The sequence below is a fragment of the Canis lupus genome, chromosome 27 (genome assembly GCF_048164855.1).
Source record: "Canis lupus baileyi chromosome 27, mCanLup2.hap1, whole genome shotgun sequence".
Classification (NCBI taxonomy): domain Eukaryota; kingdom Metazoa; phylum Chordata; class Mammalia; order Carnivora; family Canidae; genus Canis; species Canis lupus.
The window spans coordinates 17,178,349-17,203,575 of NC_132864.1; the positions used below are offsets into that span (position 1 = coordinate 17,178,349).

General features: G+C 52.8%; 1 protein-coding gene across 6 annotated transcripts; it reads right to left on the reverse strand.

Moving 5' to 3' along the window:
- Window positions 1-49: 49 nt before the first annotated feature.
- On the reverse strand, window positions 50-25,227 carry SLC8B1 (solute carrier family 8 member B1). 6 transcript variants are annotated; one of them, XR_012019221.1, is made up of 18 exons: window positions 25,096-25,227; window positions 24,597-24,724; window positions 23,146-23,395; window positions 17,287-17,439; window positions 17,128-17,180; window positions 16,939-16,997; window positions 16,686-16,790; window positions 16,435-16,602; window positions 15,393-15,500; window positions 14,210-14,263; window positions 13,846-13,976; window positions 11,351-11,492; window positions 8,051-8,172; window positions 6,018-6,171; window positions 5,227-5,307; window positions 2,064-2,130; window positions 1,287-1,403; window positions 1,081-1,185 (listed from the first exon to the last, which is right to left on the reverse strand). XR_012019221.1 is itself a non-coding variant. In XM_072802618.1 (18 exons), exons 3-17 carry the CDS (start codon window positions 23,311-23,313, stop codon window positions 1,311-1,313), a joined length of 1,656 nt encoding a protein of 551 aa, XP_072658719.1. In that variant the 5' UTR covers window positions 23,314-23,395; window positions 24,597-24,724; window positions 25,096-25,227; the 3' UTR covers window positions 1,081-1,185; window positions 1,287-1,310. The 6 variants fall into 6 exon arrangements, 4 of the variants coding, with proteins under 4 accessions (XP_072658718.1, XP_072658717.1, XP_072658720.1 ...); XR_012019220.1 differs by lacking the exon at window positions 1,287-1,403 and adding an exon at window positions 3,775-3,839 and having other exon boundaries at window positions 2,064-2,215; XM_072802618.1 differs by lacking the exon at window positions 2,064-2,130 and adding an exon at window positions 3,775-3,839.

Consider the following 25,227-nt stretch of genomic DNA (forward strand, 5'->3'; position numbering starts at 1 on the left):
AACACACATCACCTGGCCCAGGTAAGGAAGAAGCAGTAAAAGATGGATGTGCTGCTTTGGACACTTGAAATATTTAATAATTTTTGCACTGGAAAAAAAGACAGTTGAATCCTCTTGCTGCTGCTGGCGTAAGGCAGTCGGGCAAACTGAAGAGTTGCTTCTTGAAAAGGCAGGTCCAGAGCTAGTGACAGCAGGAAGGCACCGGGAAGCACTCACTCCGTCTTCCCTGGAGCTTCCAGGCATTGGAACCCCAGCCCCGGGCTCCCCCTGAGGTAGGCACAGAGCACAGTCGAACGGGCTCCTGTTTCACAGCTGAGGAAACCCAAGGTTCAGGGCACGGAGGAGCTTGCCAGCAGCCAGCAGACAGTTCTAGAAGCAGAGTCTAGAGCTGTGCCGTCCAATACAGTGGCCATGATGGGGCCAGGGCCCTGTGCTAATATTTGGAGCCATTGAATAATGTGTATGATACAGTACCTGCCCTTTGGCTTTTATTAACGTGACTAGAAGGTTCAAAATCGGGTATGTGTCTCATGTTCTATTTCCGCCGGACGGCGCAGCTCTAGAACTCGGCCCGGGGTGTCCTTGGCCCATGGTGTCCCGCCCACCATCGGAATTGCCCTGACACCCTAAGCCGGGGTTTGGCAGCAGTTGGAGCCCTGAGGAGAGGATGCAGGAAGGCAGCAGGACATGACTACGGGCCCTGGAACACCGTGCGGGGCTGGCGACACGGGCGGGGAAGGCCCTCGGCCTCTGAGAAGCCCCACAGATGATCCCAGGACGGCCAGCCTCTGTGTGCAGCTCCGCCCACGGCGCAGCCCGGTCTCTGATGTTCCAGAAGGAGGCTTGGCTGTTCTCCCAGCACAGGGCGGCCGCAGCCCCCCCCCGGAGCCACCCGGTTCACAGCCCCCCTCCCCGGGCCGCGCCTCCTTCCGGCCACCTGCAGTGACATCTCCCGGCCACTAGGCGGCCCCAGACACGTGGCGTCACTCACACACTTTTCAAGTGAATCACCCCAAATTCGGTCAGCAGGGCCACGACGAGGAAGCTGCTGTAGAAGAGAAGCAGGAAGAAGCCGTAGACTTTGTTCAGCTGGAAGCACTGCAGGGGGACTGAGACCAGGGAGCAGACGAGGCTGAGGCCCAGGGCGCCCGCCAAGACCCACACCAACAGTCCATCTGGCTCCAGCTGTGGGGGAACAGAGGGAGAGGCCGGGTCACTGCAGCCACCCGATGGTCGCCCCCGCAGGGGCCAGTGCAGGACTACTGGGCCTTTTGGCCACGTCCCACCTTGAAGTTCATGCTTTGAGCGACCTAGCTTGAGGTCATGTGTCCTAGCAGCCCTAGGAAACCGAGACCGTCCGTTACATGTACATGTTCCATGCAGATGCTGCAAACTGCTCCCCCCTACAGAAGAGCAAAAAGAAGTGAAATTGTCCTCTTCCCACTTCTCTTCCTTCCAGACTTAACGTTTGTCTAGCATCCACGGCAGAATCGACACTGGCCGCTGTGCCGGGTGTTTTACCTGCACCAGCCAGCCTCTCACCTTCCCACCCCCTGCGAGGGGGCGCCATTACCCCCAATGCATGGACGAGCAAACAGTCACGAGTGCGTGACAGAGCCCAAACCGACGTCCAAGCTCTTGACCATACCCTATCCTGCCTCCCCACACAGTGACGTCTGTGCACACACATCCAGATCCGCACACCAATTCTGAACCAGAAATGGAATCCCACACCAGGCAGTGTCTAAGAGCAAGCTGTGTCCTCCACCCAGCACAGCCCTGTGGCCATCCTTCCGTGATGACTTTCCCTGAAGACCTTCCATGGTGACCTTGCCTGATGCCATGTGTCCTACTTCATTAACAGGGGGACCATTTCCTAAACTCAGTACAAAGGCAGCGGAACGCGGACACACACACACCAGAAGGAGCAAGAAAAAGGAAGAAATAGGCCCCTCAGGGAGCCAACCCTAAAGCCTCATTATCTGGAACTCCCTGGAATTGATAAAGAAAGTAACCTCTTAAACCCAGGAAGAGTATAAACAAAATTTGCAGATGGTGTTTACCTTTTAGGAAAGCAAACTTTCCAGGGCACCTGGGTGGCTCCGTTGGTGGGACATCCGACTCTTGACTCTTGATTTTAGCTCAGGTCAAGATCTCAGGGTTGTGAGATTGAGCCTTTGCTTAAGATTATCTTTCTCCCTCGGCCCCTCCCCACCTCAAGAAAAAAAAGATCGTCTATTTAAAGAAAAGAAAAGCAAACTTTCTCGGAGCACCGGGTGGCTCAGTGGTTGAGCGGCTGCCTGCGGGTCAGGTCCCAGGGTCCTGGGATTGAGTCCTGCACGGGGCTCCCCACAGGAAGCCTGCTTCGCCCTCTGCCTCTCTCTCTCTCTGCCTCTCATGAATAAATAAAATCTTAAAAAAAAAAAGACGACTTCCCAAGCAGTCAGTAAGCAGCCATTTGCTTGTGGGTGTGGCCACCACCAAAGGCTGGCCCTGCTGCCAGCTAGTGACAAGCAGGCCACAAGAGCCGTCACTGGCTGAGCTGAACAGTGGGAGCCCAGAGACAGTGGGTGACCGGTCCCATTAACGTCACCATCTTTCAGCCTCACAAGACCCCAAGTGCTCTCACAGGGTGGGGGCGAGGGGCTGCAAACCATACCCCTCCCCGTCACAATCTCTCCCTCTCCTTTGGTCTCTGAATCGAGTGCTTCAGAACAGAGATGCCAGATGTGCAATGCAAACTGGCAGCCAGTGGGTCGAATGGGTGTCACCCTGTGCAATATTTGAGGCGAGCAAAAGTTCCCCTAGGACTCCTGATTTCTTCTCTAGAAAATCTGGAGTATCTGGCCACGTGCAGCCCACCTGAGTCACCCAGGTGGTTTGGTTACCCTCCTGGCGCCTGCAGGTCTTAGGGTTTTCAACCTTGTTAGAACAGGCTTTCTCAAGCCACCTATCTACTTATTTTAAACTTATTTTTTTTTAATTTTTTTTTTATTTATTTATGATAGTCACACAGAGAGAGAGAGAGGCAGAGACACAGGCAGAGGGAGAAGCAGGCTCCATGCACCAGGAGCCCGATGTGGGATTCGATCCCGGGTCTCCAGGATCGCGCCCTGGGCCAAAGGCAGGCGCCAAACCACTGCGCCACCCAGGGATCCCTAAACTTATTTTAAAAATGCAAATTTCCAGCCCCCCACCTCCTGAATTCCTGGGACCGAGGTCTCATGCTCCCCTAGGAAATCCTGGGGCATCCTGGACATGTGAGAACCCCCACTTGATGAGTCTCAGAACCTTCTCCAAACCTGCCAGGCTCCCACCTGCTATGGCTGCCTTAGTTTCCTCTCTCAGTCTGCCCTCCGTGGGCAGTGCTGGGATAAGATGTTTGGCCCGGCCCTCACCTCGTGCTTGCTCCCCAGGAAGCTTGGCGGGGGAGACCATCACCTCCACTTCATGGGCAAGGAGACTGAGGCCCAGAGATGCCCTAACTCACCCACAGTCACACAGCAAGAGACTTGAGTGATGGGACCAGTACCTGAATCCAGAGCCCTCCTGCCCCTTCCCCAGAGCCACATCCCAGTTACCCTGTGAACTTGTAAGCAGCATGTTTTTTTCAACCCTGTATGCAAGATATTTTTAAAACATTCTACCAATCAGGCTCGTCCCAAATTCAGACAAGGCCCCTCCCCAGCAAGCAGATGCCCGCCGAGATGTGAAGTCCCCCACCTGGGGGGTCCACATTAGAAGGGGCCCCGGCACAAGTGTCTGGCCGCTCACCTTCACGTCCGTGTGGCTCCTGGAGATCTGGAGCAGGCAACCCAGCCCCACGCCCACCAGGATATCTGTGGCCCAGCTCAGGAAGTTTGCTGGAATGACACCCCGCAACCCCAACCGCATGCGCATCAGCCTGCCTTATGTTCTACGCACCCTCACCCTCAAGACACCCTCTCTGAAGAGAGCCCTCCCAGTGTCAGCCCTTTAAGGAAGGCGAGTGTCTCGTGTGCATTTTGCACTGAGTCTGAAAGGAGGGAATGAGGCCACAGAAGTGCTGGCTACCTGGTAAGCACTTGGCTTCCCTGTGGCCAGGTGAGGTGACCACCCATGGTCCCTTGGGGGACTGGTGACAGAGCAGAGGTCAAGGCCATCTCTAGGTGTTGTTTGGGGGACTCTGCTCCAGGTGGGGCTTGTTCCTTCCGGCCCCAACCTGAGGGATCAGGAGCAGGTCCCAGTGGGTACAATGGGCCCAGGAAAGCCCCGTCCAGCGGGGAGTTACAAACCACAGGCTCATCTCACGGTCGCTGCCACCGTGCCGCACAGCCACCGCTTGGCACCAGGCTCACCCCACAGGCCCTTTCGTGTGGAGCCAGGGGAGAGCTGGACTCCAAGTGCTTTCAAGGAATATTACTTTATTTCACAACCAGCAACACCCACCGTTTGTTGGGCACACATCCTGTGCCAGGTACCGTCCTGGGTGCCTTACCCCACCATCGATCTTCATCCCAACTTGTTCTGAATTTACCGAGATTGTTGGGGTGCAGAGAGTAAGATGTGTGCGAAGTCCCAAGGTCACACAGATGGCACATGGTGGTGCCAGAACTGGAACCCAAGACCATCTCCTTTCAGAGCCTCAGGCTGCTTGCTTGTCCTTGTCTTTTCTATAGAGACCAGGGCAGGTGGCAAGTTACAGTCTGCAGGCCCATCTGGCCCACTGTCTGCTTTTTTAAATAAAGTTTTATTGGAACAGAGCCACGCCCATTCATTTCTGTACTGCCTATGGCTGTTCTCACGCTATAACCGCAGAGTCCAGCAGTTGCAGAAGAGGTTGGTGTGGCCCACAACGTCTAAAATATTTACTCTCTGGCCCTGTGAGAACAGGCTTGCCAACCCCTAACATTGATGGACCATGATGTCTCTAAGCAAGAGGAGGCGGGCATCCCGTAGGGCACACAAAAGCTCAGCATGGGGCATCTACTGAAAATGCCACTGCCACCCACTGAGTGCTTGCCAGGTGCCACACATTTCTGTCTCACCTCGGTCAATCCTTAGGACAACCCATCTGAGGTCAGTCCTCTCCACACCCATCTTACAGATGAGGAAGCTGACGCCCCTGCAGCTGTATAACCTGCTCCAGGTGTTAGAGCAAGAGCCAATCCCTGGAGTGGGCCACAGAGCAGAACGCTGGAGCCTGTGCCACCGGTGCCAAGGGGAGGGCAGCCCCACAAAGGATACTCAAGATGATGCCGCCGAAACAGGCAGAGAATGCCATCCGTGGGTACCCCTGGCGGGCCAGCGTGAAGTCTGAGAAGGCATCTGTGTGGAAACGAGAGACGGCCTTGAATGGAGAGTGGCTCCCCCTGGCCTTTCTTGGTCATTCACCCCTTATTGTTACCCACAGTCATTCAGTCAACAAAAACCGATGAACGCCCATCTGGGCCTTGCACTAGCTAGCTGTGTGCTGTGGCCACAGCATCCCATGGTACAATTCCCTCCTGGATGCTTTTTACCCCATTTTTTCCCACCAGGGGCAACTCTGGGTGTGACCTACCATTACTGCTAGCATGCACAGCAACTTTATACAAATTCAGAAAAGGTGCCCAGAAAGGTGAGTGGAAGGAGAGCTAGATTTTAGCCCACCTGACTCCCTGTTTGGATGCTCTTGTGCAGTGCACAACTTAGCCAACCCAACCTGGCAGCTATAGTTAGAGAAGGGGATATGTACGCATGTGTGAATGCCTGTGTATGTCACACACCCATGTACACATTCAGCATGGTTGGCTGCAACGGGCTCCATGTCCTGCCTGAACTCTGGGGAGCCACGTGTCCACACACTAGAGACTGGGGGAAAGGCTGGGGCTTCTGTAGTCTCCTGGCCAGGGTACGATCCAGGCCATCTCACCACGATACCCAGTGATGGTCATTCCAAAACAACAGTGGGCCTGTGCACATGTGCTCTGGCTAGGGGAGCAAAGAGCGGGAATGTGGCTGCACTCATCCCAGAGCCCCACCCGACCCTGAGTCACCTCCTATGCTGTTCCCCCAGGCCAGCAGAGTAAGCCCCAGGACAGTGTTGCTCAGCCTGAAGACCACTCCCAGGGACCGCAAGATGTTCACCACCTCTGTGGCGGCAGCATTGATCCACAGGGCGCTGGTCAGGAAGCCCAGGAAGGCAAAGAGCTGGGGAGAGAATTGGTGCTGATGGGACCAAGGCCAGTCCCCAACAGGGATATGGTCCCCAACAGGGACACGGTCTCCATTCCTCATCAGTAAATTGGGCTGATCACAGTACGTACCCTCTGAGATTGTCATGAACATAAATGAGTTAATAGGTTCAGGGAACACATACTAACTGCTCAATGAAATGTTAGTATTAAATGTCAGTATTAAAGAGCTCGACATAGCTTTCTTCAGCTTCCAGTCTAGAGACCAAATGCTGTCCCATGACCATAGAAAGAAACTGCATCCCCAGGAGCAGAGACTCCCCATCCCACCCAACCTTCCTCCAGCCCCAGGCCACTACCCCTCTGCTTCCTGTCTGTATGGATTCACCTGTCCTAGACGCGTCACAGATGCGGCCTCACACAACACGTGACTGGCCTTTTGTGACTGGCCTCTTTCACTCAGCATTAGGTTCTCAAGGGACATCCATCTTGGAGTGTGTGCCAAGACTTCAAAAACCAGTAAAAACACCAGCTGAACTTCTCTAAATCACCAATTTGTTGAAAATTTGACCTCCTTTGGGTTGACACACTCAGTTTCTCAAGATGAAAGCTACGAGTTTTTATCAATAAATAGTAAAAAATGAACATTTTAGTTGAACTTTCAAGAGTAAATTCTGAACAAACTGCCTATCTGCTTCTCCCTCTGCTATTCGCCCTGCTTGTGTTCTCTCTCTCAAATAAGTCAATAAATATGTAAAATCTGAATAAACTGCCTAAAAGTTCCTCAGAGTAATGCAGGGTGGAGAGAATGGAAAAAAAAAAAAAAAAAAAACCAACTGCAAACACCAGACCGCTCCATCCCTGGAACCTGGCTGTTAGAAACACAGGTGCTGGACACCTGGGTGGCTCAGTGGTTGAGCGTCTGCCTTCGGCTCAGCGTGTGATGCCAGGGTCCTGGGCTCAAGTCCCACATCAGGCTCCCTGCAGGGAGCCTGCTTCTCCCTCTACCTATGTCTCTGCTTCTCTCTCTCTGTGAGAAAAAGAAAAAAAAGAAAAAGAAAAAGAAAAAGAAAAAGAAAAAGAAAAAGAAAAAGAAAGAAAGAAAGAAAGAAAGAAAGCAAGCTTCCTCGAGAGGGCAGCAGAAAAGAAGCTGGCCGTTCCTCAAAAAGAGAAACATAAGTCTGACCCCGCAGCTTCACCCAGGAATACACCAAGAGAAGCAAAGCCTCTTTCCAGACACGAATTTTTACACAAATGTCACAGCTGTCTTCCTTGTAACATCCCTGGAGTAGAAACAACCCGTGTCCACCAATGATGAACAGAAAAACAAAGCGTGCTGCATCCGTACAGTGGACGGTAGTCAGCCATGAAAAGGAGGGACTCGCTAATCCCTGCCCAGTGCATATGCAAGGACCTTGAAAACATGATGCAAAGTTGCAAAAAACCACGTATCATATGATCCCATTTATATGAAAAGGTCACCAACAGGCAACTTCACAGACCTGGAGAGCAGACTGGCGGTGGCCAGGGGTGGGGGGGAAGGTGCGAGGGGAGCGACTGCCCTTTCATGGGGTTTCTTTTTTGGTGTTGAAAGGCTCTAAAGCTGATAGTGGTGATTGTTGTACAACTCTATGAGTATAATAAAACCCACCGAATCCCATACTTTACATAGGCAAATTGTATGGTATGTGAATGACGTCTCAATAAAATAAAAGCTGTTACCAAAAAGAGAGAGAGAGAACCTCGAACAGTTACAAAACTACTCAAAGTGAATTTAAAGACCCATCATCACGAACAGTGATTACTGGCCTGGCTGCCCCAGGGGCACGAACCGGACATCCTCCTGGAGATTCCAGTGCCCCTCTGCCCCACCTTGGAGTGCTAAGGATTCTTACCCAGTGAAACCTGGGAGGCTCGCTGTTGGAGGTGGCGAAAAAGGTCACGGCAGCCACGACTGTGCCCGCAATCACCACCACGGCCCAGACAGGAACGAGGCCACCTATCTCATAGACACCATCTGCAGAGAGGCAAGAAAGGGAGCTGGGACTTGGCACCGCCTCAGCTTGGCCCCAGCTCCCAGAGGACGCACCCTTTCCCCAGGATGGGTGGGAGGGCCTGGTGGAGAGACCCAGGGACAAAGCTCACTTATACTCAATTGTTTGGACATACAGTGTCCCCAGAGCTATCCCAGGTACTTCAGAAGGACAGGGAAATTAAAGTCAGAGCCCTTGCCCAGAAGCTAGCCATATTGGAAAGAAGGCAGACGATAGACTATCCCCAGCCTTTTGCCATGAGGGTAGGATGGGAATGCTAAGCCCACTCACCACCACTGTTCCCTCCAGGCCCATGGCAGACATCACTAATCAACCATCATAGTGACGCTTCTTCGAACTGAGCTTCAAGGCAGCACCCTCCAGCCAGGCATGGCCAATGGATGGGCATCACTTAGCTAAATGAACTGTACAGTCAAACCCAACCCTTACCCCCGGTCCTGGAGCCCAGCACCTGCTCTCTTGGTAAGTCCACTCCACAAACCAACCCATTAAAAGTTATGAAAGTTCTGGGGGCGCCCACGTGGCTCAGTCAGCTAAGGATTTGACTCTTGATTTCAGCTCAAGTCGTGATCTCAGGGTCGTGGGATCAAGTCCTGCATTGGGCTCCATGCTCAGCAGGGAGTCTGCTTGACATTTCTCCTTCCCTCTCCCTCTGCCCCTCCACCCCCAAAATAATAAATGAATAAATCTTTATTTTTTTTAAGACTTATTTATTTATTTGAGAGACAGACAGAGCAAACAAGCACACAGAGGAAGAGGGAAAGGAAGAAGCAGACTTTGTCTCTGCTGAGCAGGAAGCCTGACATGGCACTCGATTCCAGGACCCTGGGATCATGACCTAAACTGAAGGCAGATGCTTAACCAACTGAGCCACCGTGAATAAATCTTTTAAAAAAAAAAGTTATGAAAGTTCCAGAGGCTTAATATTCAAAACCTGAAAACCCTACAGGCAGGCAATATGCTCCAGAATTCTCCACACAACCCTTTTCAACACTAGGGAGTCAGTACTGGTCTCAAAGGCAATGGATGGTTTGGCTGCCCAGACACTTTATCAAGACTTTCCTCTTATTCTTTTCCAGTCTAGCTCATTGGCTGTCCAATGTCAGCTGCCATAAGAATTACATGAGGGGGGGATCCCTGGGTGGCGCAGCGGTTTAGCGCCTGCCTTTGGTCCAGGGCGCGATCCTGGAGACCCGGGATCGAATCCCACATCGGGCTCCCGGTGCATGGAGCCTGCTTCTCCCTCTGCCTGTGTCTCGGCCTCTCTCTTTCTCTGTGACTATCATAAATAAATAAAAATAAAAATAAAAAAAAGAATTACATGAGGGGGCTGATACACAAAGTCGTGTCCACCACACATTGTGTGAATCGCAGGAGGCAATTTTCACTGAACACATTTCTGACCAGTGGTACTAGCTTTGGAACCTGACACCCGAGCGTGGGCCCTTTCTCTGTTTTTGCCACACCTGTTCTGGGGGAATTTTAGGAGGTGGCTGGAGTGTGGGGTGGTCGGGAAGGGCTTCTTCAAGTGCTGAGGATGTACAATGAGGCATAAGCAAAGAGAAGGTACAAGGGCTGCAGGGGAAGAAGGGAGAGCTGGGTGGGAAGGAACCAAGCAGAAGAGACTAGAGGATGATGAGGCTGCCTTAAGGATGGCTGAGGGGGGGGACTTGCACCAAGAGGCACCGGGGAGCCATGGAGGTCTTTGAGTGGAGAAGTGACCATATCATAGGAAAAGCAGCACTTTAGAAAGATGGCTTTGGGGGTCGCCTAGAGAGGGAGGAGGCTGGGAGGCTCTGCTTAGGCTCAGCCCGGAAGGGAGTCACAAATGCTTTAGCCTGAACCAGTACCTCCCCAGTGTGGACCCGTTAATACCAGATGGTGCTGAACGTGGACAAGACGCTACCACGTCAGAATCCCATCTCAGGCGAGCGATTTCTCCTTCAGAGTCTCCATTGGTGCTAATAGGTCTGTAACGTCTCTAACACCTGCTACACGCCCTATGGAGCAAGGGCTCCTGGCTCAGATGCGTTATTTTTATTGAATTTATCTTTGTAGTTACCTTGAATGCATTGTCAATGAAGCCAATTTCCTATTGGTGCATGTGTGATAGTTTCCTTTTCAATAAATTTAAGTTTAAAAACAGCAGATTTGAGAAAAACGTCAAATAGAAATAGTATACGATGGGAGAAAAATCAAGAAGATGGCTCATGAATGACTGATGCTTGGGAGTCCACTCTTTTAAGAAGCCACAGAGATGAAAGTGAGTCCCCGGCAGTGCCCCTGCCCGGGGGAATGAGAGCCGCATGAACCAGACAGCTGGCACCCCTAAGGGGGCACCCTTCTCGGCTCTGGGGTCACCGGAGCCCTGGTGGGCTCTCTCAGAGTGTCCCGCCTGCCCCATAAATCTGGGAGGGGACCCACAGGGAGTTTACTGACCTTGTTACAGCAAAAAACGACGAGCCCAGCCATGCATTTGCCACCAATGCCCTACTTCCTCTACCTCCAGGTGGTGCCCAGGAGACAGAGAGGAACAGCAGCATGAGATATTAAAGATAGACAACAATAACCAAAAAAAATAAAAAATAAATAAAGATAGACAACAGGAAGAGGCAAAGCAGCAGGAACCGGAAGACGCCTGGCAACACTGGGCATTTCTTGAGCCAGAGCACGTCAGAAAGGGCAGAGACAGCCTGGAGCCAACAGAAAAACCTCCAATCCCCCAGCCAGGCGCCCCAATAGGCAAGGGAGGGGGCTGCCCTGATGCGGACAGTGGGCACCCCCACTCCATCAGGCCTCCCTTCTCAGCTCCAGCTGATCCTGCCTCAGGAACGGGCCGGATCTTGGGAAGGCCAGACCTGCCCTCTGATGTGGAATCTGCAAACACTGTAACGCAGGCGAAGGAGCAGAGGCTAGACTTGGTCCAAGGGCCAGCCGTGCCCAGCCTCCCTCTGCAGCCAGTGGCGCTGGGCCACTGGAGCGTGGGCGGCTGGTGTCCCTTACGGCCCAATCATATATTCAGCGCCTGCTGTTTGCCCAGGATTCTGCCTCCAGCCCTGGGCCCAGGTGTGGTTGAGAAGAAAACTCTGGAATGCGGGGAGGAGGAGGACGGTGGGCTAGCCTGGGGGAGGGGATACTCACAGGCCCCCGACTGCAGGGTTAGGGCCAAGACCAGCGGGCTGATCACCAGGTGCAGGCAGTTGAGGGGCCGCTTCCAGTTCCCATCCTCCTTGTCAGGATCCACGACGGGGACGGTGAGCAGCAGCAGAAACTCCACGGGCAGCTGTCAAGTGTGCCAAGGCGGGAGGGTGTCACCAGGGAGGTGCGCCGGGCTGGAGGCACCCTGCGCTCAGTTATGCAAGAATGTGGCTCTTGTGGCTGAGGCACGGGCTCTGGGCAGGCCCAGGCCAAGCCCCCGAAGTAGTCACCTCCTGCTGCTGGAACACAAGCCCAAACCAGTGCCTTCCGCAACACAAATGTATTCCCTTAGAGCTCTGGGGAACAGCGTCCCAACACCAAGGGGTTGGCAGGGCCGCGCTCCTGTTCCAGCTTCCAGGGCCACCTGCACTCCTGGCTTGTAGCCCCCAGTCACTCCCAGCTGGGCTTCTGGGATCACATCTCCTCGGACTCTGCCCCCCTGCCCCCTGTCTTTCCCTATTAGGACCCTTGTGATGACATCAGGCCCACCCGGATAATCCAGGAGACGCTCTGCATCTCTAGACCCTCATCACACCTGCAAATCCCTTTTGCCATGAAGGTAACATAGTCACGTTTCAGGGGATCAGGACATGGACATCTTTGGGGGGGCCATTACTCAGCTGACCACGGCACCTCATCCACTACTCCTGACCACACAACCCCGTGCATAGGAACTATTATTTTTCTCACCTTCTGGAAAAAGAAAGCGAGGCTCAGAGAGGTTAAGGAATATTTCCAAAGACACACAGAAAGGGACATGAAGCTGGAATACAAGGCCAGCTCCAATGGACTCCACACCTTGTGGTCCCAGCCAATAACTAAATTAACAATAACATGGATGGAGCCCTCACTACACGCAAGCCTCCGAGACATCATGGGTTCACCTCCAAACCACCTCAGTAAAGCGCATGTTGCAATAAAGCGAGTCAAATGAATTTTGTGGTTTCCCAGTGCATATACAAGTTACATTTATGTGACACTGTCTAGTAAGTGTGTAGCATGGTGTCTCAAAAAATGTGCATTCCTTAATTAAAAAATACTTTATTGCTAAAACATGCTAACCATCATCTGAGCTTCCAGCAAGGTGTAATCACCGATCCCAGATCACCACGACCAATATAGTAGTAGCAAAAAGTTTGAAATATTGCAGGAAACACCAGAATGTAACACGGGGACATGGCATAAGCAAATGCTTTTGGAAAAGTGGTGCCAGTGGACCTGCTTAATGCAGGGTGGCCACAAACCTTCAATCTGTAAAAGACGCAGTGTCTGCGAAGCTTAGTAAAGCCAAGTGCGATGAAATGAGGCATGGCTGTTTGGCATCGTACTCAGCCTTTCACACATTAGTTTTTATTAAATTGTCACAATGACTGTAAGAGGCCTGCTACTGTTCACAATTCCTTCCTGCAACACAGTTAAACGCCCACATACTCTGTCAAGTGATTAGAGTCTGCAGAATATATTTTCCTGCCTCACTGATGTTGAACGAGGCCAGGTGACTAGCTCCAGCCAGTGGGCGGTTGGGGAGTGCGATAGGAGTAGAGACTTAAAATGTGCTTGTGAAGTTTGCTTTGGCCTCTTGTGCCAAGACAAGGGCACACCCCCAAGTACCCAGTGACCCCAGAATGAGATATTGGGCAGACCTGAGCCTCCAAACACAGCCTGAATGAAGTACAGTCCCTCCAGACAAACGAGAGAAAATAGTGTCACTTGTACGTCAGGGCGATTTGGGGGGTTGTTTGTTACACAGCATTGTTGCCTCAATAACTTATAAATATGACCACACCAGAAGGAAGGCACTATCATTCTCTGCATTTCATAGTGGAGGAGACTGAGGCTCAGAGAGGCCCAAGGTCATCATGCTGCCAGAGCCAGTGTGGAGTACAAATATAGTTCCATTATTTGCCCCCCTCTCTGACTGAGGAAGCCTAAAACCTATTCATGTTGGTCACTTCCAGTTATGTCCAGGAGGAGATAAGGGCTGTGAGGTGAGACCCCTGCCTCTTCTGTTCTGGGTGGTGGAAGGCAGCTACAGCTGTGCCTTCCATAAACTGGCCTGGGCACCCCACTAGGATCTAATCCTCAGGAAACTTCAGCCCATGAAAGCAGCAAATGGTCAGAACAATCCAATCTTGTCCTCATTTGAACTCCCCTTGACCTACTCCCTCATCCCAGCCCCAGGGCCCCCCTCACCAAGTCAGGAGGGGTTCCTTCCTCTCTCCCTCTGTCCCAGATGCAATCCTTCCTCCATGGGGGGCAGGGCAGGCCATCAGCCAAACTATAATTCGATTTCCCTATCAAGTCCCAGGTCATCTATTCTGAGAGGGTCTCAGCAGACCCTGGCCCCTCTCCTCTCACTGAGCTGGAGATGGTTGAGTGGCCACTGTCCTGCTGCTGTCAAGGAACCCTGAGCCTGGCTCCAGGGTCCCCCCTCCTACCTTGAACACCTTGAGGACCCTCCAGGACACCGGCTTGTTCCTCCACTTCCTGTAATCCAGGGGGTTGAGGGCCTGGGCCAGGAGCTGAGCCGTAGTCTCCTGGTAGAAGAGCAGTGGCCGGTACTCTTCACCTGGGCGTACAAGGGGGAGAGGGACATGTGTCCAGGGCGGGCTCAGCCTCCAGGAGACCCTCTCTGCTCCCCCAAATCCTGCCAAACCTCTGGAAGAAGGAACAGCCCAGGGCCTGGCTCAACAGTTGTGCAATGGGAGGTGAGGCTGCTTTCATGGACCCCATCTCCCCACTCCGTGCCCCCAGCCCTGCCCTGGTGCCCCCACCCTCGCTGGGCACAGAGTCCAGACTCACTGTAGTCATAGCTGTTGGAAGACACTGGCTCCTCCTCAGAATCTGAGAGCATTTCTGTAGAAGAGAGGGGTGTGTGACACGAGCCAGCTAAGAGGCCTAGACCCTCGTCACCACCAGGCCAGGGCAGGACCCCTCAGGGCCAGGGCTGCTCTCAGGGTGCAAGTGTCTGGGCCCTCTGGATGTTGCATTTCTCAGCAATCCCCAGGAATGCTCAGGATTCTTATTGAGTGAGAGAGTCTAACTCAAAAAACATCTTCAGATGTGATGATGTAGCTACAAAGCCAAATTTAACAAGCACATTCGAAGACACAATTCAAATATTTGCTGACTTCCATTTTGTACTTTTCAGAATTTGGACCCCATCGTATTTTTCTTTTTCAGTCTGAAACTTTTCTCGGAAGTCCTCAGCCTGAGCCCAGCAAAGAGGGGCCTAAAAGGAAAATAGTCTTTTTCATTGCTAGTCCCCATCCTGCCTTTGTGTGACTTTAGGCCTCTCTCCAGGACTCATTTCTCCTTTTCTTCCAGCCTGATGGGCTACGATGGGTCTAGAAGACAACACAGGCGTGATCTGTGCTGAACCCTGAAGGCTCAGTTGACAGAGGGGAGGAGAGGAAAAATCACAGCAGACTTCCTGTAGGGGGAGTCACTGGCACCTGCACGTTGTTCACCAGTCAACTGTGTATGTTCGTACGTGTGTTGTATATGGATTTGCGTATGTGTGTGGTATGTATGTATATATACTTGTGCATGTGTATATCTGTACGTCTGTGTGTCATGTAGGTGTGTGCCTGCACCTATTTGTGCACACATGTATTTGTATGTGTGTGTGCTATGTAGGCATGTGTGTTCGTGTGTACACCTATTGGTGTATATGGAGGCATTTGGGCTCAAACCCGGGGGAAGGGGGATCGTTACCAGATGTTAGCAGTGACAGCCCTTAGCCAGATGTTGCCCTGGAAAGAGCATGGAGGAGGAAGAGCCGGTGAAACCGGACAAACTGAGGATGAAAGTGAAATCAGCACAAACAAAAGTATTCAGGTGGGACCTTGGTAAAACAAGCAGAAAAAGCACAAAGAGGAGATGGACAATGACGTTGGCCTCCAGAGATGTAAGGGAGTAGTGAAGGGCGCAGAGGGTGCCAGCCCCCACTGGCCTCCCTTGGGAGCTCAGTTCAGACCCTTACCTGGAGTACCTGGCATGGAGTAGACCAGGGATCTCCTCCGCTGCCATCGGTAGATCCAGGTGCAGAGAACCACAGTGAGCACATAAAACACGTACAAGCCTAGGTAACCTGCAGACAAGGGTGCAAGCCGTCACCAAGTGGCGTCCTGGCCACAGCCCCAGAGAACAAGCACTGTCAGTTCTATTGCTGGTGCCTGGTGGTGGTGGTCTGTGTTGGCCTAGCCCAGTACCAGTAGGTAACTGGCCATTTCCTAGAGCGCCCCCCCGCCTGCCCGCTACCCTGCTTCTCCTTGGCCTGTCTTCCCTTCCTGCCCCCCATAATCTGGCAATCAAAGAGGTAATACCTGGCACAGACAGGGGCCTCCAGGACCCTATTCAGGTGCTAAGGGTTGGTGTCCCACTCTGTGCCCTGAGCTCTGGCTACACTGGGTTTGGCTCAAAGGGGCCTGATGACAAATCAGAAGGCAGCAAGAGAGAGTCTGTGGTACTTTCTCCAGGCTGCCTCCCTGGTGTGGGCCCTGTCCCAGGCAGAACCTGGGATCCTCTGTGACTGTCGCCTGTGCTTGGTGGCACTAGGTCTAGGCCTCCAGTCCTCGCTAGGCTCTGGCCACCAACCCCTTGCCTCTCAGGGCTCCTACTGTTGCTGGTCCCCGGTGGATCCCTGGACATCCCTGCATCCCAGTGTCCCTCGGTGGTTTCCATAACCCTCTGTGAACTGTGCCTCTATCCATGGATCACGAGTGGAGAGTGTACACTGCAGGGACCCTGCTAGCCACAGTCAGCAACCTGGCTACACTGCTTGTTAAAATGTGACATTTTGAAAATCCAGAACATCACCCCAGTCTCCAAAACCCTGCCCTTTTGGTTATCTCAACCATATGTTCCCCTTTTTGGCTCAAGCCAGCTTTGAGTAGAGTTTCCCTCACTTGGAACCAAAAGTGACTCTGTCCTGCTGGCCACCTGCCCGTGTCCTCCCCACCCCGCCCCCCGGCCTCCCACCTGGCAGCCCCGGGATGACCCTGCCTAACCCTGTGGCTGCTCACCCAGGGCCCATGCCAGCGTGACCCTGCCGAGGTAGAGCGCGGTGAAGGTCAGGAGCACGGCTACCATGTAGAAAATGATGTCTCTGAGAAAGGGCCTGGAGGCGGCGGTGAAGGGGCGCAGGATGGCGATGCCACCGGCCACCACGGTGGTAACCAGCACACCAGCACCTGGATGACGAGACACCGAGCTCAGCCCGCCCCGTGGCCACTCCCGCTGCCCCACCGCCTGCTCCTGCTGCCCCCGCTCTTACCAAACAGCGCCCCAAAGGCCAGGCCAGCTGTGCGCGGATCCGAGAAAGCCACCAGGGCGCTGAAGATGTCAGGGGCGCCGTTCCCAAACGCCAGGAAGGTGACGCCATGGGGGGAGCATGTCAAGGGGACACAGAGCAGCAGAGCAGGGGCCCCGGCCCGACCTTTCCGGGGCCACAAGTCGCCACCCCGTCTCCCAGCCACCCCTCCAGCCGCCCTCCGGCCTCCGGGGCCCAGGCCTGGGACTAAAGGATACTGCCACATTGTGGGAGAGCCTGAGCGTGGTGGAGATGGCAGACAAGTTAGGGCAGAAGCTACGGAGGAAAAGCAAACTGTGTGCCTTCACGGCCATCCTTCCCCTAAACCCGGGGTCACCCGAATGCCAGCCTCCCGGGGACTCTGTTCCCATCTATAAGCCGGATGTGAGCCCAAGGCCACACTCACAACTTTGCCGCGGTGACTCCCAGAATCAGAAACAGGTAAAACAGCCAGAAAGCCTGTGGGGGGTGGGGGGTGAGGGGGTGCAGAGCGGGAAGGGAACGGTTAGGTCCAACTTGGGCCACCAGCCCCGCTCAGCCCCTAACCCCTGGGCCAGGGCCTCACATAGAGTGTGATGGCCAGAGGGAGGAGGTGAGGTGGGAAGCTGCAGAAGATGCCTTCGAGGTAATTCAGGTAACCCCCTTGGCTGCGGCAGTCAGGGGTGGTCCGGACGAAGTCACAACGGTCAGAGACATTCAGGCTGCACACCTCACGACACTGCAGGAAGGGATGGAGCGGGGCGTCAGGGGTCAACACCCTGAGGGCAGCTGGACCAGGACCTTGTAAGTAGCTGAAGACCACCTCCTTCAGCCCAACCCCTAAGCACCCCCAACACCCTCCAAGTGTCAACTGTGCACTTTAATTTTTTTAATAAAGTTGTTTACACAACTAATTCACGAATACGTCTTTGTTTCCCAAAACAAAAACCAAACAATATATAAAGATTTCTAAATTCCCCTTTCTCATCCCTACCCCCATAATTCCACCTCTGTCCAAAATTCCTACCACGATCAGTTTCCAGAGGCCCTGTACGGGCATAACGACCTTGTATATACAACCTATTACACAGTTGGTTTTGTTTTACGGAAATGGATCCACCTCAAATCTCTTGTTTCTATAATTCCCTTTTACCACTTCACCTAAATGCCATCTATTAATATATTGGTACATGTAATGATGAGGAAGGTGATAAAAGTCAAAGCATTATGAGTAATTTTTATATGCCAGGCACAGTGCTAGGACCTTAAAATGTTATCTCAATTAATCTGTCTCACAGTCTTGCAAGGAAGAGACTATTATCACACCCCATACACAGATAAGGAGACTAAGGTCATGTCCTGGGTCCCCTCAGTGGTAGACAGAGTTGGAATCCAATTGGTTTGAGGTTCTAGAACCCTGTCCTTAGCCATCACACTCCCTGTGGACTCCCTGTAGTCTTTTTTTTTTAAAGATTTTATTTATTTATTCATGGGAGACACAGAGAGAGGCAGAGACATAGGCAAAGGGAGAAGCAGGCTTCCCGTGGGGACCCCAATGTGGGACTTGATCCCAGGACCCCAGGATCATGCCCTGAGCCAAAGGCAGATGCTCAATCACTGAGCCACCCAGGCATCCCTCCTGTAGAGTCCTTTAAACATCAGGGGAACATTTCATGCCCTGAATGACACATGAGAGGCAGCCAGGGGGGAAGGGTAACATTTCCCCAGCGGTGGGCATATCGCCCGATTTTTTAGTATTCCCAGCAACAAACATCCTTTCACATGACTGACTCTCTGAGTGCATGTGAGGATATTTTGAAAAAGAGAATTCTAGAAGTAAAAGTACTGAGTCAGAGTGCATCATAGTCTGGGTTCCCCCAGAAACAAGAATTTATGAGTAAGTACATGTTTGGGAAGTGTATGAAATACAAGCATCACAATGGGGCCATGGGAGGAGGAAGGCCAGCGAGGCCAGATTGGGACAGCCCTCCCAGGGCTAGTAATCCCAGGGGCAAGGGAGCTGTGGTATTTATACACCGACTCCTATTGGACATCAGGTGAGGATGCTGAGGAGCATCCTCACCTGCCTCCCATGTAGGCACTTCCTGCCTACCATGCTTATGGGCAGTTCTGGAAAAAGATGCTGGCAACTAGAAGTCAACAGAAACCCACCAAAATGGTAGCATCCAAAAGATACGGGCTGGACCCATCCCTCTTGCTAAAGGACAAGTAGCTTAGACATTTGATGGGTTCTGCCAAAATACACTCCCTCAAACCTCACTTATACACACTCGCACCTGCACCTGCCACTAAGCCTTGTCCAGGCCGAGGTGGTAGGAACCTCCTCACTGTTCAATTGCAAGCCCCTGGTTACTTGTCAGTGCCCTTCTCGTGTGCTGATGGCCATCTGTATTCCTTCGAACTGCCAGCCTTTTCTCTTGGAATGTTTGCTTCTTCTTATTGACTTGCCGAAGCAGCGCTCTATATAATGGATATTTATCCATCGTCATGTCATGCATTTGCTTAAGCATTGTCCTCCTCTGCCTGGAGAGGTCCCTCCCCCTTCTCAAACTTTCTGTTAAACGCTTTGTAAATACCACCTCACGCCCATTAGGATAGCTACTATATAAAGGAAAGCCAGAAAATAGCAAGTATTGGCCGGGATGGGGAGGAGTCAGAGCCCCTGTGCACTGCTGGTGGGAATGCCAAGTGGTGCGGGGCTGTGGGGAAAAAAACACGGCGATTCCCCCCCAAAATTGAAGAGAGTTACCAGTACAGGGATGTAACGCACAGCACGGTGACCGGTTAGAGCTGCTCTCTGGTAGGTATGAAAGCTGTTAGGACGATATATCGTAAGAGTTCTCATCATGAGGGGAAAAATTTTTTTCTTTTTTCTAAAAAAAATATCGGGGCACCTGGGTGGCTCAGTGGTTGAGTGTCTGTCTTCAGCTTCGTGACAGGGTCCTGGGATTGAGCCCCCCCATCCGGCTTCCTGCAAAGAGCCTGCTTCTTCCTCTCTCTGTGTCTCTGCCTCTCTCTGTGTCTCCCATAAACAAATAAATAAAATCTTAAAAAATAAACAAAAAGTAAATAAAATATCTATACGAGATGAGATATATTAACCAGGCTATGGTCACCGTTTTACAATATATGTAAGCTGACTCATTGTGTTGTAGGCCTTACACTTGCAAAGTGCTGGATGTCCATTCCTTCTCGGTAACAGTGGGAAAAAGTAGAATTATCCTATGATCCAGTAAACCCGCTTCTGGGTATATACCAAAAAGAACAGAAAGCCAAAAAAAAAAAAAAAAAAAAAGAACAGAAAGCCAGGTCTCAGAGAGAAAATGTGCATGCCCATGTTCACAACAGCCAAAAGGATCAGAAGCCACTGGAATGTCCCTGAGGGATGATGAATGGATGAACAAGATGTGGCATATCCATACGGCAGACCATTACTCAGCCTTTAGGGAAGGGAGTTCTGACACGTGCTACACGGATGAACCTTCTGGGCAGCCGTAATAGAGAACACTATGCTCAGTGCAATAAGCCAGTCACCAAAACACAAACACCCATTAGCTCTATTGATAGGAGGTACCTGGACTAGTCAAACTCCTGGAGACCTGAAGCAGAAAGCAGGGGTGGGGGGAGGAGGACATGGGGAGTTCTCATTTAATGGAATCTCGGTTTCGCAAGATTGAAGAGTTCTGGAGGTGGATCGCGGGGACGGCCGCATGACAGTGTGAACGTGCTAATGCCACCGAACAGCACACAGAAAAAGTTCACAGATAGTGAAGTTTATGTTATGTATATTTCACCATAATTTAAAGAGAAATAACTGTCAAATCGTGGGGCTCCACACCCTTCAGCCCTCTCTGAACTCCCACCAACACCATGCGGCGGGTGAGATTACTGGACTCTGAACTCTCTGGCCATCACCCCAGTCCTGCCCCCTGGCTCTCTGCCGATACAACACCGAGCCCGCTGTACTTACGGCCCCTGCCGTCCCTTCGGCCCAGTACCCCATTCCATCTGTCCTCATTAATCCATGTTCATCCTCCAATCCTCAGTTCCAGATGCTTCCTCTAGGAAGTCTTCCCTAACCACCTCCAGCCTATGGTAGATCCCCCAGTTATAAATTCTCACCACCCCAGGTCCTCTCCTTCCAAGTACTTATGTGTTTTGAAATCTCCAGTTATTTGTAGGATCATAGACTTCTGTAGTGTCTACCTCTCCTGCCAAAGTCTTGCCCAGTGCCTGGCACACAGGAGGTCCTCATAACTGTTTTGCCACACACTGTGTTGGGCACCGTCTCACTCAGTCTTCATGACAGGCCCCGGAGGTCGGCACAATTCTTTCCACTTAACAGATTAGAAAACTGAGGCACAGAAAGGCAAAGTGACTTGCCCAAGGGCACATAGCCCACCCCTCAAACTCAGCTCTGCCTGAAAGTTACTAGCTGAAGCTCCTGGGGAAACAGCCCAACTCGGCAAGGGTAGCCTCTTCCTGCCTGCTCTCCTTCCATCCTCCCCATCCTCAGGGTCAGCCAGGATGGATGCAGGGAGACACTCCCACCCCAGCTTGTCTCCATCTCCCTGACAGCAGCGTGAGCTAGCAAGGCAGGTCCCCCAGTCAGCCTCCAGGATCACATTCCTCTGCATCCTCCCTGCACCCATCCTGAGGGGGTCATGCCCGCCCCTCCACCACCCCTGCCAAGGCCCACCACCACCTGTCCCCAGCTCTCTGCCCTGGGTGGTGTAGTTACATGGCACTGCTCTGAGTCTGGGGTGGGTGACTTTTCAGCTCTTCCCTGTTCCCTCTCATCCTCTTCCCTGAGTCACTAAGGACACCCAGGGAAATATTTGGCCCTCTCCTGGCTCTGGCCAGCTTCCCCTCCCTAAACCTTAGCACCCTGATCTACAGCACAGAGATGTTTAGACCCATCACTGGAGGTTTAGGGGAGAATTTGTTGAGCTTGACACAGCGCTGGCCTAAGTGCTCAATAACTCAGAGATTATCTGGCACAAGCCACAGACTACCGCAGTCTTCCTGCCCCGAGGAGCATGCCCCTCTCCTTGGAGAGGTAGCAGTGAATTTTATGACCACAGTAACCACTAACCACTTTCTCTTCTATAAAATGGGTATAATGACCCGTTCACCAGCCTCTGAAGGTAGGCATGAAGGTACTTTGCAGCCCCACAAAGTTGGCATGGGCACCAAACACTCAGCCCTTCAGGTCAAGTGGGGGGTGGGGGGGTGGAGCCTGTTACTCCATTCTCCTGGGAATGGGGAATGGAAGGATCTCCAGGCCCTTGCAGGTGGAAGGGACTCCAGAGGGTCATAGTGAGCAGTCCCCTGCCTTCAGTCTTTAACTCAGGCTTCACTGTGACCTGTCCTCTGCTTACAGACATCAGAATGGTGTGATTCAAGTTCCCACGGCCTGTCTCAGTGACCTATCCCCTCTCTGCCTTGGGAGGAAGACTTCCTGCCTCTCACCAAGATGGTCCCATTCTTCCTCCCTCCATACATCCAAGTCAACAGCACCACTATCCACCCTCTAACCCCCCCCTCCAAAATCTCTCTTCTACTCTACCACCATGCCCTTCTGTCTAACCCATCAGTACCTCTCGCTCGTTGTGCCACCAATATTTATCTTAAATCCCTCCAATCCCTTCCTATCCCCAACCACCACCACCACTCACCTAGATAACTGCAAAAGCCCCCACTGGTCTCCCTGCGGCCACCCTTGCTCCTCTCAATTCATTCTCCCTAGAGAAGCCAGAGAGCTTCTTTGAAGAGATAAATCAGATTTTGACATCCCTCTGCTCAAAACCCTCCACGGCCCCCAACTATTGTAAACAAATATCATCTCCTAGTCTCAGCCTATAAGCCTTTTGTAATCTGACCACCAATTACCTCTTCATCCCCATCTCCTCATCTCTTAACATTCTCTCCCTCATTCACCCTGTTCTAGCCATTCTGGCCTCCTCACTGCTCCAGGGGCATACTAAGCTTGCTGCTGCCCCAGGGTCTTTGCACTTGCTAGTCTCTCCTGGAGACAGACTAGCAAACTTGCCTGGAATGTTCTTTTTCCAGATGTCTGTATAAGTGATTTTCCTTTTTCCATTCAGGGCTTGGCTCAGAGATCACTTCTTCACAGAAGCCACCTGTGACCACTGACTCTGAAATCATTGGAAATACACCTTCCCCATCACAGCTCCCACCCAGAGAGGTAATTGGCAAAACACTTAACATTTTACCACCTGAATTTATTACTGTGCTTCTTCCATCCCCCCAGAAGACTGTTAGCTCCATGAAGGCAGGGATCTTTGTCTATGTTGTTCCCTGGTAGACCCCAGGGCTCAGCTCAGTGCCTGGCACATAGTAGATGCTCAGGAAATATTTGTTGACTGGATGAATACACCCGCACCTGATGCCCTCTTCCTACCTGGATGCTCACATCATCCATGGGTGTCTGGTTCACACCTGAGGCTGAAAACTGGGGGCCGATGTGGGCCTCTGTAAGTGAGCCCCTGGCCCCGGACACCGTCTCCACCATCAGCAGCACACAGAACAAACTCAGCACCCGCTGCAGATTCAGCTGTCTGCTGGCCATCAGCCCCCAAGGAGGCCGGCCCTCACTCTCTGCTTCCCCTTCCGCAGTGTTTCACTTCCAAACAACCCGTAGCTCCGGAGGCCTGTAGAGAGTGAGGTGACAAGGAGGGACAGCGTCACCAAAGAGCCTAGGCCTGTGCACGAAGGGACTGAAAAGTTTTTCAGTTGAGGAAACTGCCCTCCCTCCCTATCCCAACCCTACAAAGGAAAGCCAAGTGTAGAACCGCATTCCCGGTGGAGGCTCTGTGGAGGGCCCCAGGCTCCCCCCCACCCCGCCACCCCCCCCCCCACTTCAGCCTGCGGATTAGTTATGCCCTCCTTCCTAAGTACCCCATAGTGTCTCCATGGAGATGCAGGCCTCTCCCACCCACACCCACCCCCTAGCCTGAGACTGGAATATCCGGGCTGGAAGGATGAATCCAGGAACTCCACAGATTTCAGCTCCGGGGGGCCAGCTAAGTGAAATAAATACCAGAAGCGGGCAGTGGTGGGGAGCTGGCAAGCCCTCAAAACTATAGAAACATATTTCTGGGGGTGGACTTGGCCTTTGGGCCACCAATTTGAGACGACTAAGCAATGCCATTCTGGGTCTTACAGTGAGCTAAGCACTTATCACAAGATGACCTCATTTAATTCCTGAAACCGGCCAAGAGGAGGGACTGTTATTATTTCCATTTCACAGATGAGCAAACCTGGGCCCAGAGCCAGGTCCATGTCCTCGCTCAGCCATTGTGCCTTACATCTCTCCTCTAGTCCTCAGGACGACCGTGGAGGTGTCATTGTACCTGCCTGTCTTACAGAGGACAGGGCTGGGCTCAGAGGAGTTCCCTAACCTGCCCAAAGTCACACGGCAAGGAAGTCACAAAGCCAACAGCAGCTCCTCTGATGGGGAAATCAAGGTCCAGAAGGAAGTGAGTTGCTCAAAATCACACAGGCTGTTAGCAGCAGAGCCGAGCTGGATTCTAGCGTCTGCCTTTTCCCTCACTGCCAGGGCAAAACCAGCTTCAGTCCTTCCAAAGACCTCAAACTGGAGGAAAAAAAACCAAGTCCTTGGCACACCGATTTTGTTCTTGGGGCTCTTCCACCTGCTGTGGACGAGCACATTTTGTTTTTGCCATCAGCAGACACAAAGTTCAGAAAACAACGTTATTTTTTTTTTTTTTTGTAATTCTTTGCATAGTTATTTCTCAATGACTTGAGGGCAGGAGGGGGTGGAGAAGGCCCCAGAGGAAGAGCAGAGAAATGGAGGAACAGAAAGGGCCTGTCCCACCGCTCTTTTCTCACCTGTTAACTTTTCCCTCTTTTGTTGGTTCCTGAAACTCGGCACCAGGTTTCCACTTCAGCCCCAGCCACGCAGGAGCTGTGCGGCCTTGGGGAGGTCACTCCACCTCTCTGAGCTTCTGATTCCGCGTCTGCAAAATGGGGACAAATGCTGGCCCATCGGGGCATAAATAAGAGCTCGATAAATGCTTGCGCCTCAGGCGTCGCGGGCTTGGAGATCAGGACGCGCCCCCTCTGTGGGCTGCCAGTCCCGGGTGCTCAGCCACAGGGAGCACTTGGCAGCGCCTCCTGAGCCCGCCCGCGCCCCGCGCTCCGAAGACCCGGCGCCCCCGAGCGGGCGGCGCGGACGGGAAGCTGGGGCGGTGGCGCTCTCCGCGGCTGCACCGTGTAGGTGCCCGACCCGCGCCGGGGCGCTGCTCCCCGCTGTTCCCCGATCCTTCACGGAGGTGGAGAAGTTGAAGTCCCGGCGCCCGGCCCTCCCGGACGAGAAGGCTCCGCTTACCTCGGGCCGGGCCTGGGACCCGCCAGCTCCGCACCTCCACCGCGCCGAGCTCGCGGCCTTCCCGGCCCCCCGCCCCGCCGCCGCGGATCCGGGCGCCCCGCGGGTGGCAGAGCCCCGAGCACTTCCCCGGCC

What these genes read in the sequence shown, in the direction of transcription:
- SLC8B1 (XM_072802616.1), bottom strand. Translation starts at nt 23,313, where the DNA reads ATGGCCAGCAGACAGCTGAATCTGCAGCGGGTGCTGAGTTTGTTCTGT. An exon ending in CTCTGGCCATCACACTCTAT is followed by an intron (nt 17,181 to 17,286) that starts GTGAGGCCCTGG and finishes CACCCCCCACAG; the next exon opens with GCTTTCTGGCTGTTTTACCT. An exon ending in AGCCTCCCAGGTTTCACTGG is followed by an intron (nt 6,172 to 8,050) that starts GTAAGAATCCTT and finishes TTCTCTCCCCAG; the next exon opens with CTCTTTGCCTTCCTGGGCTT.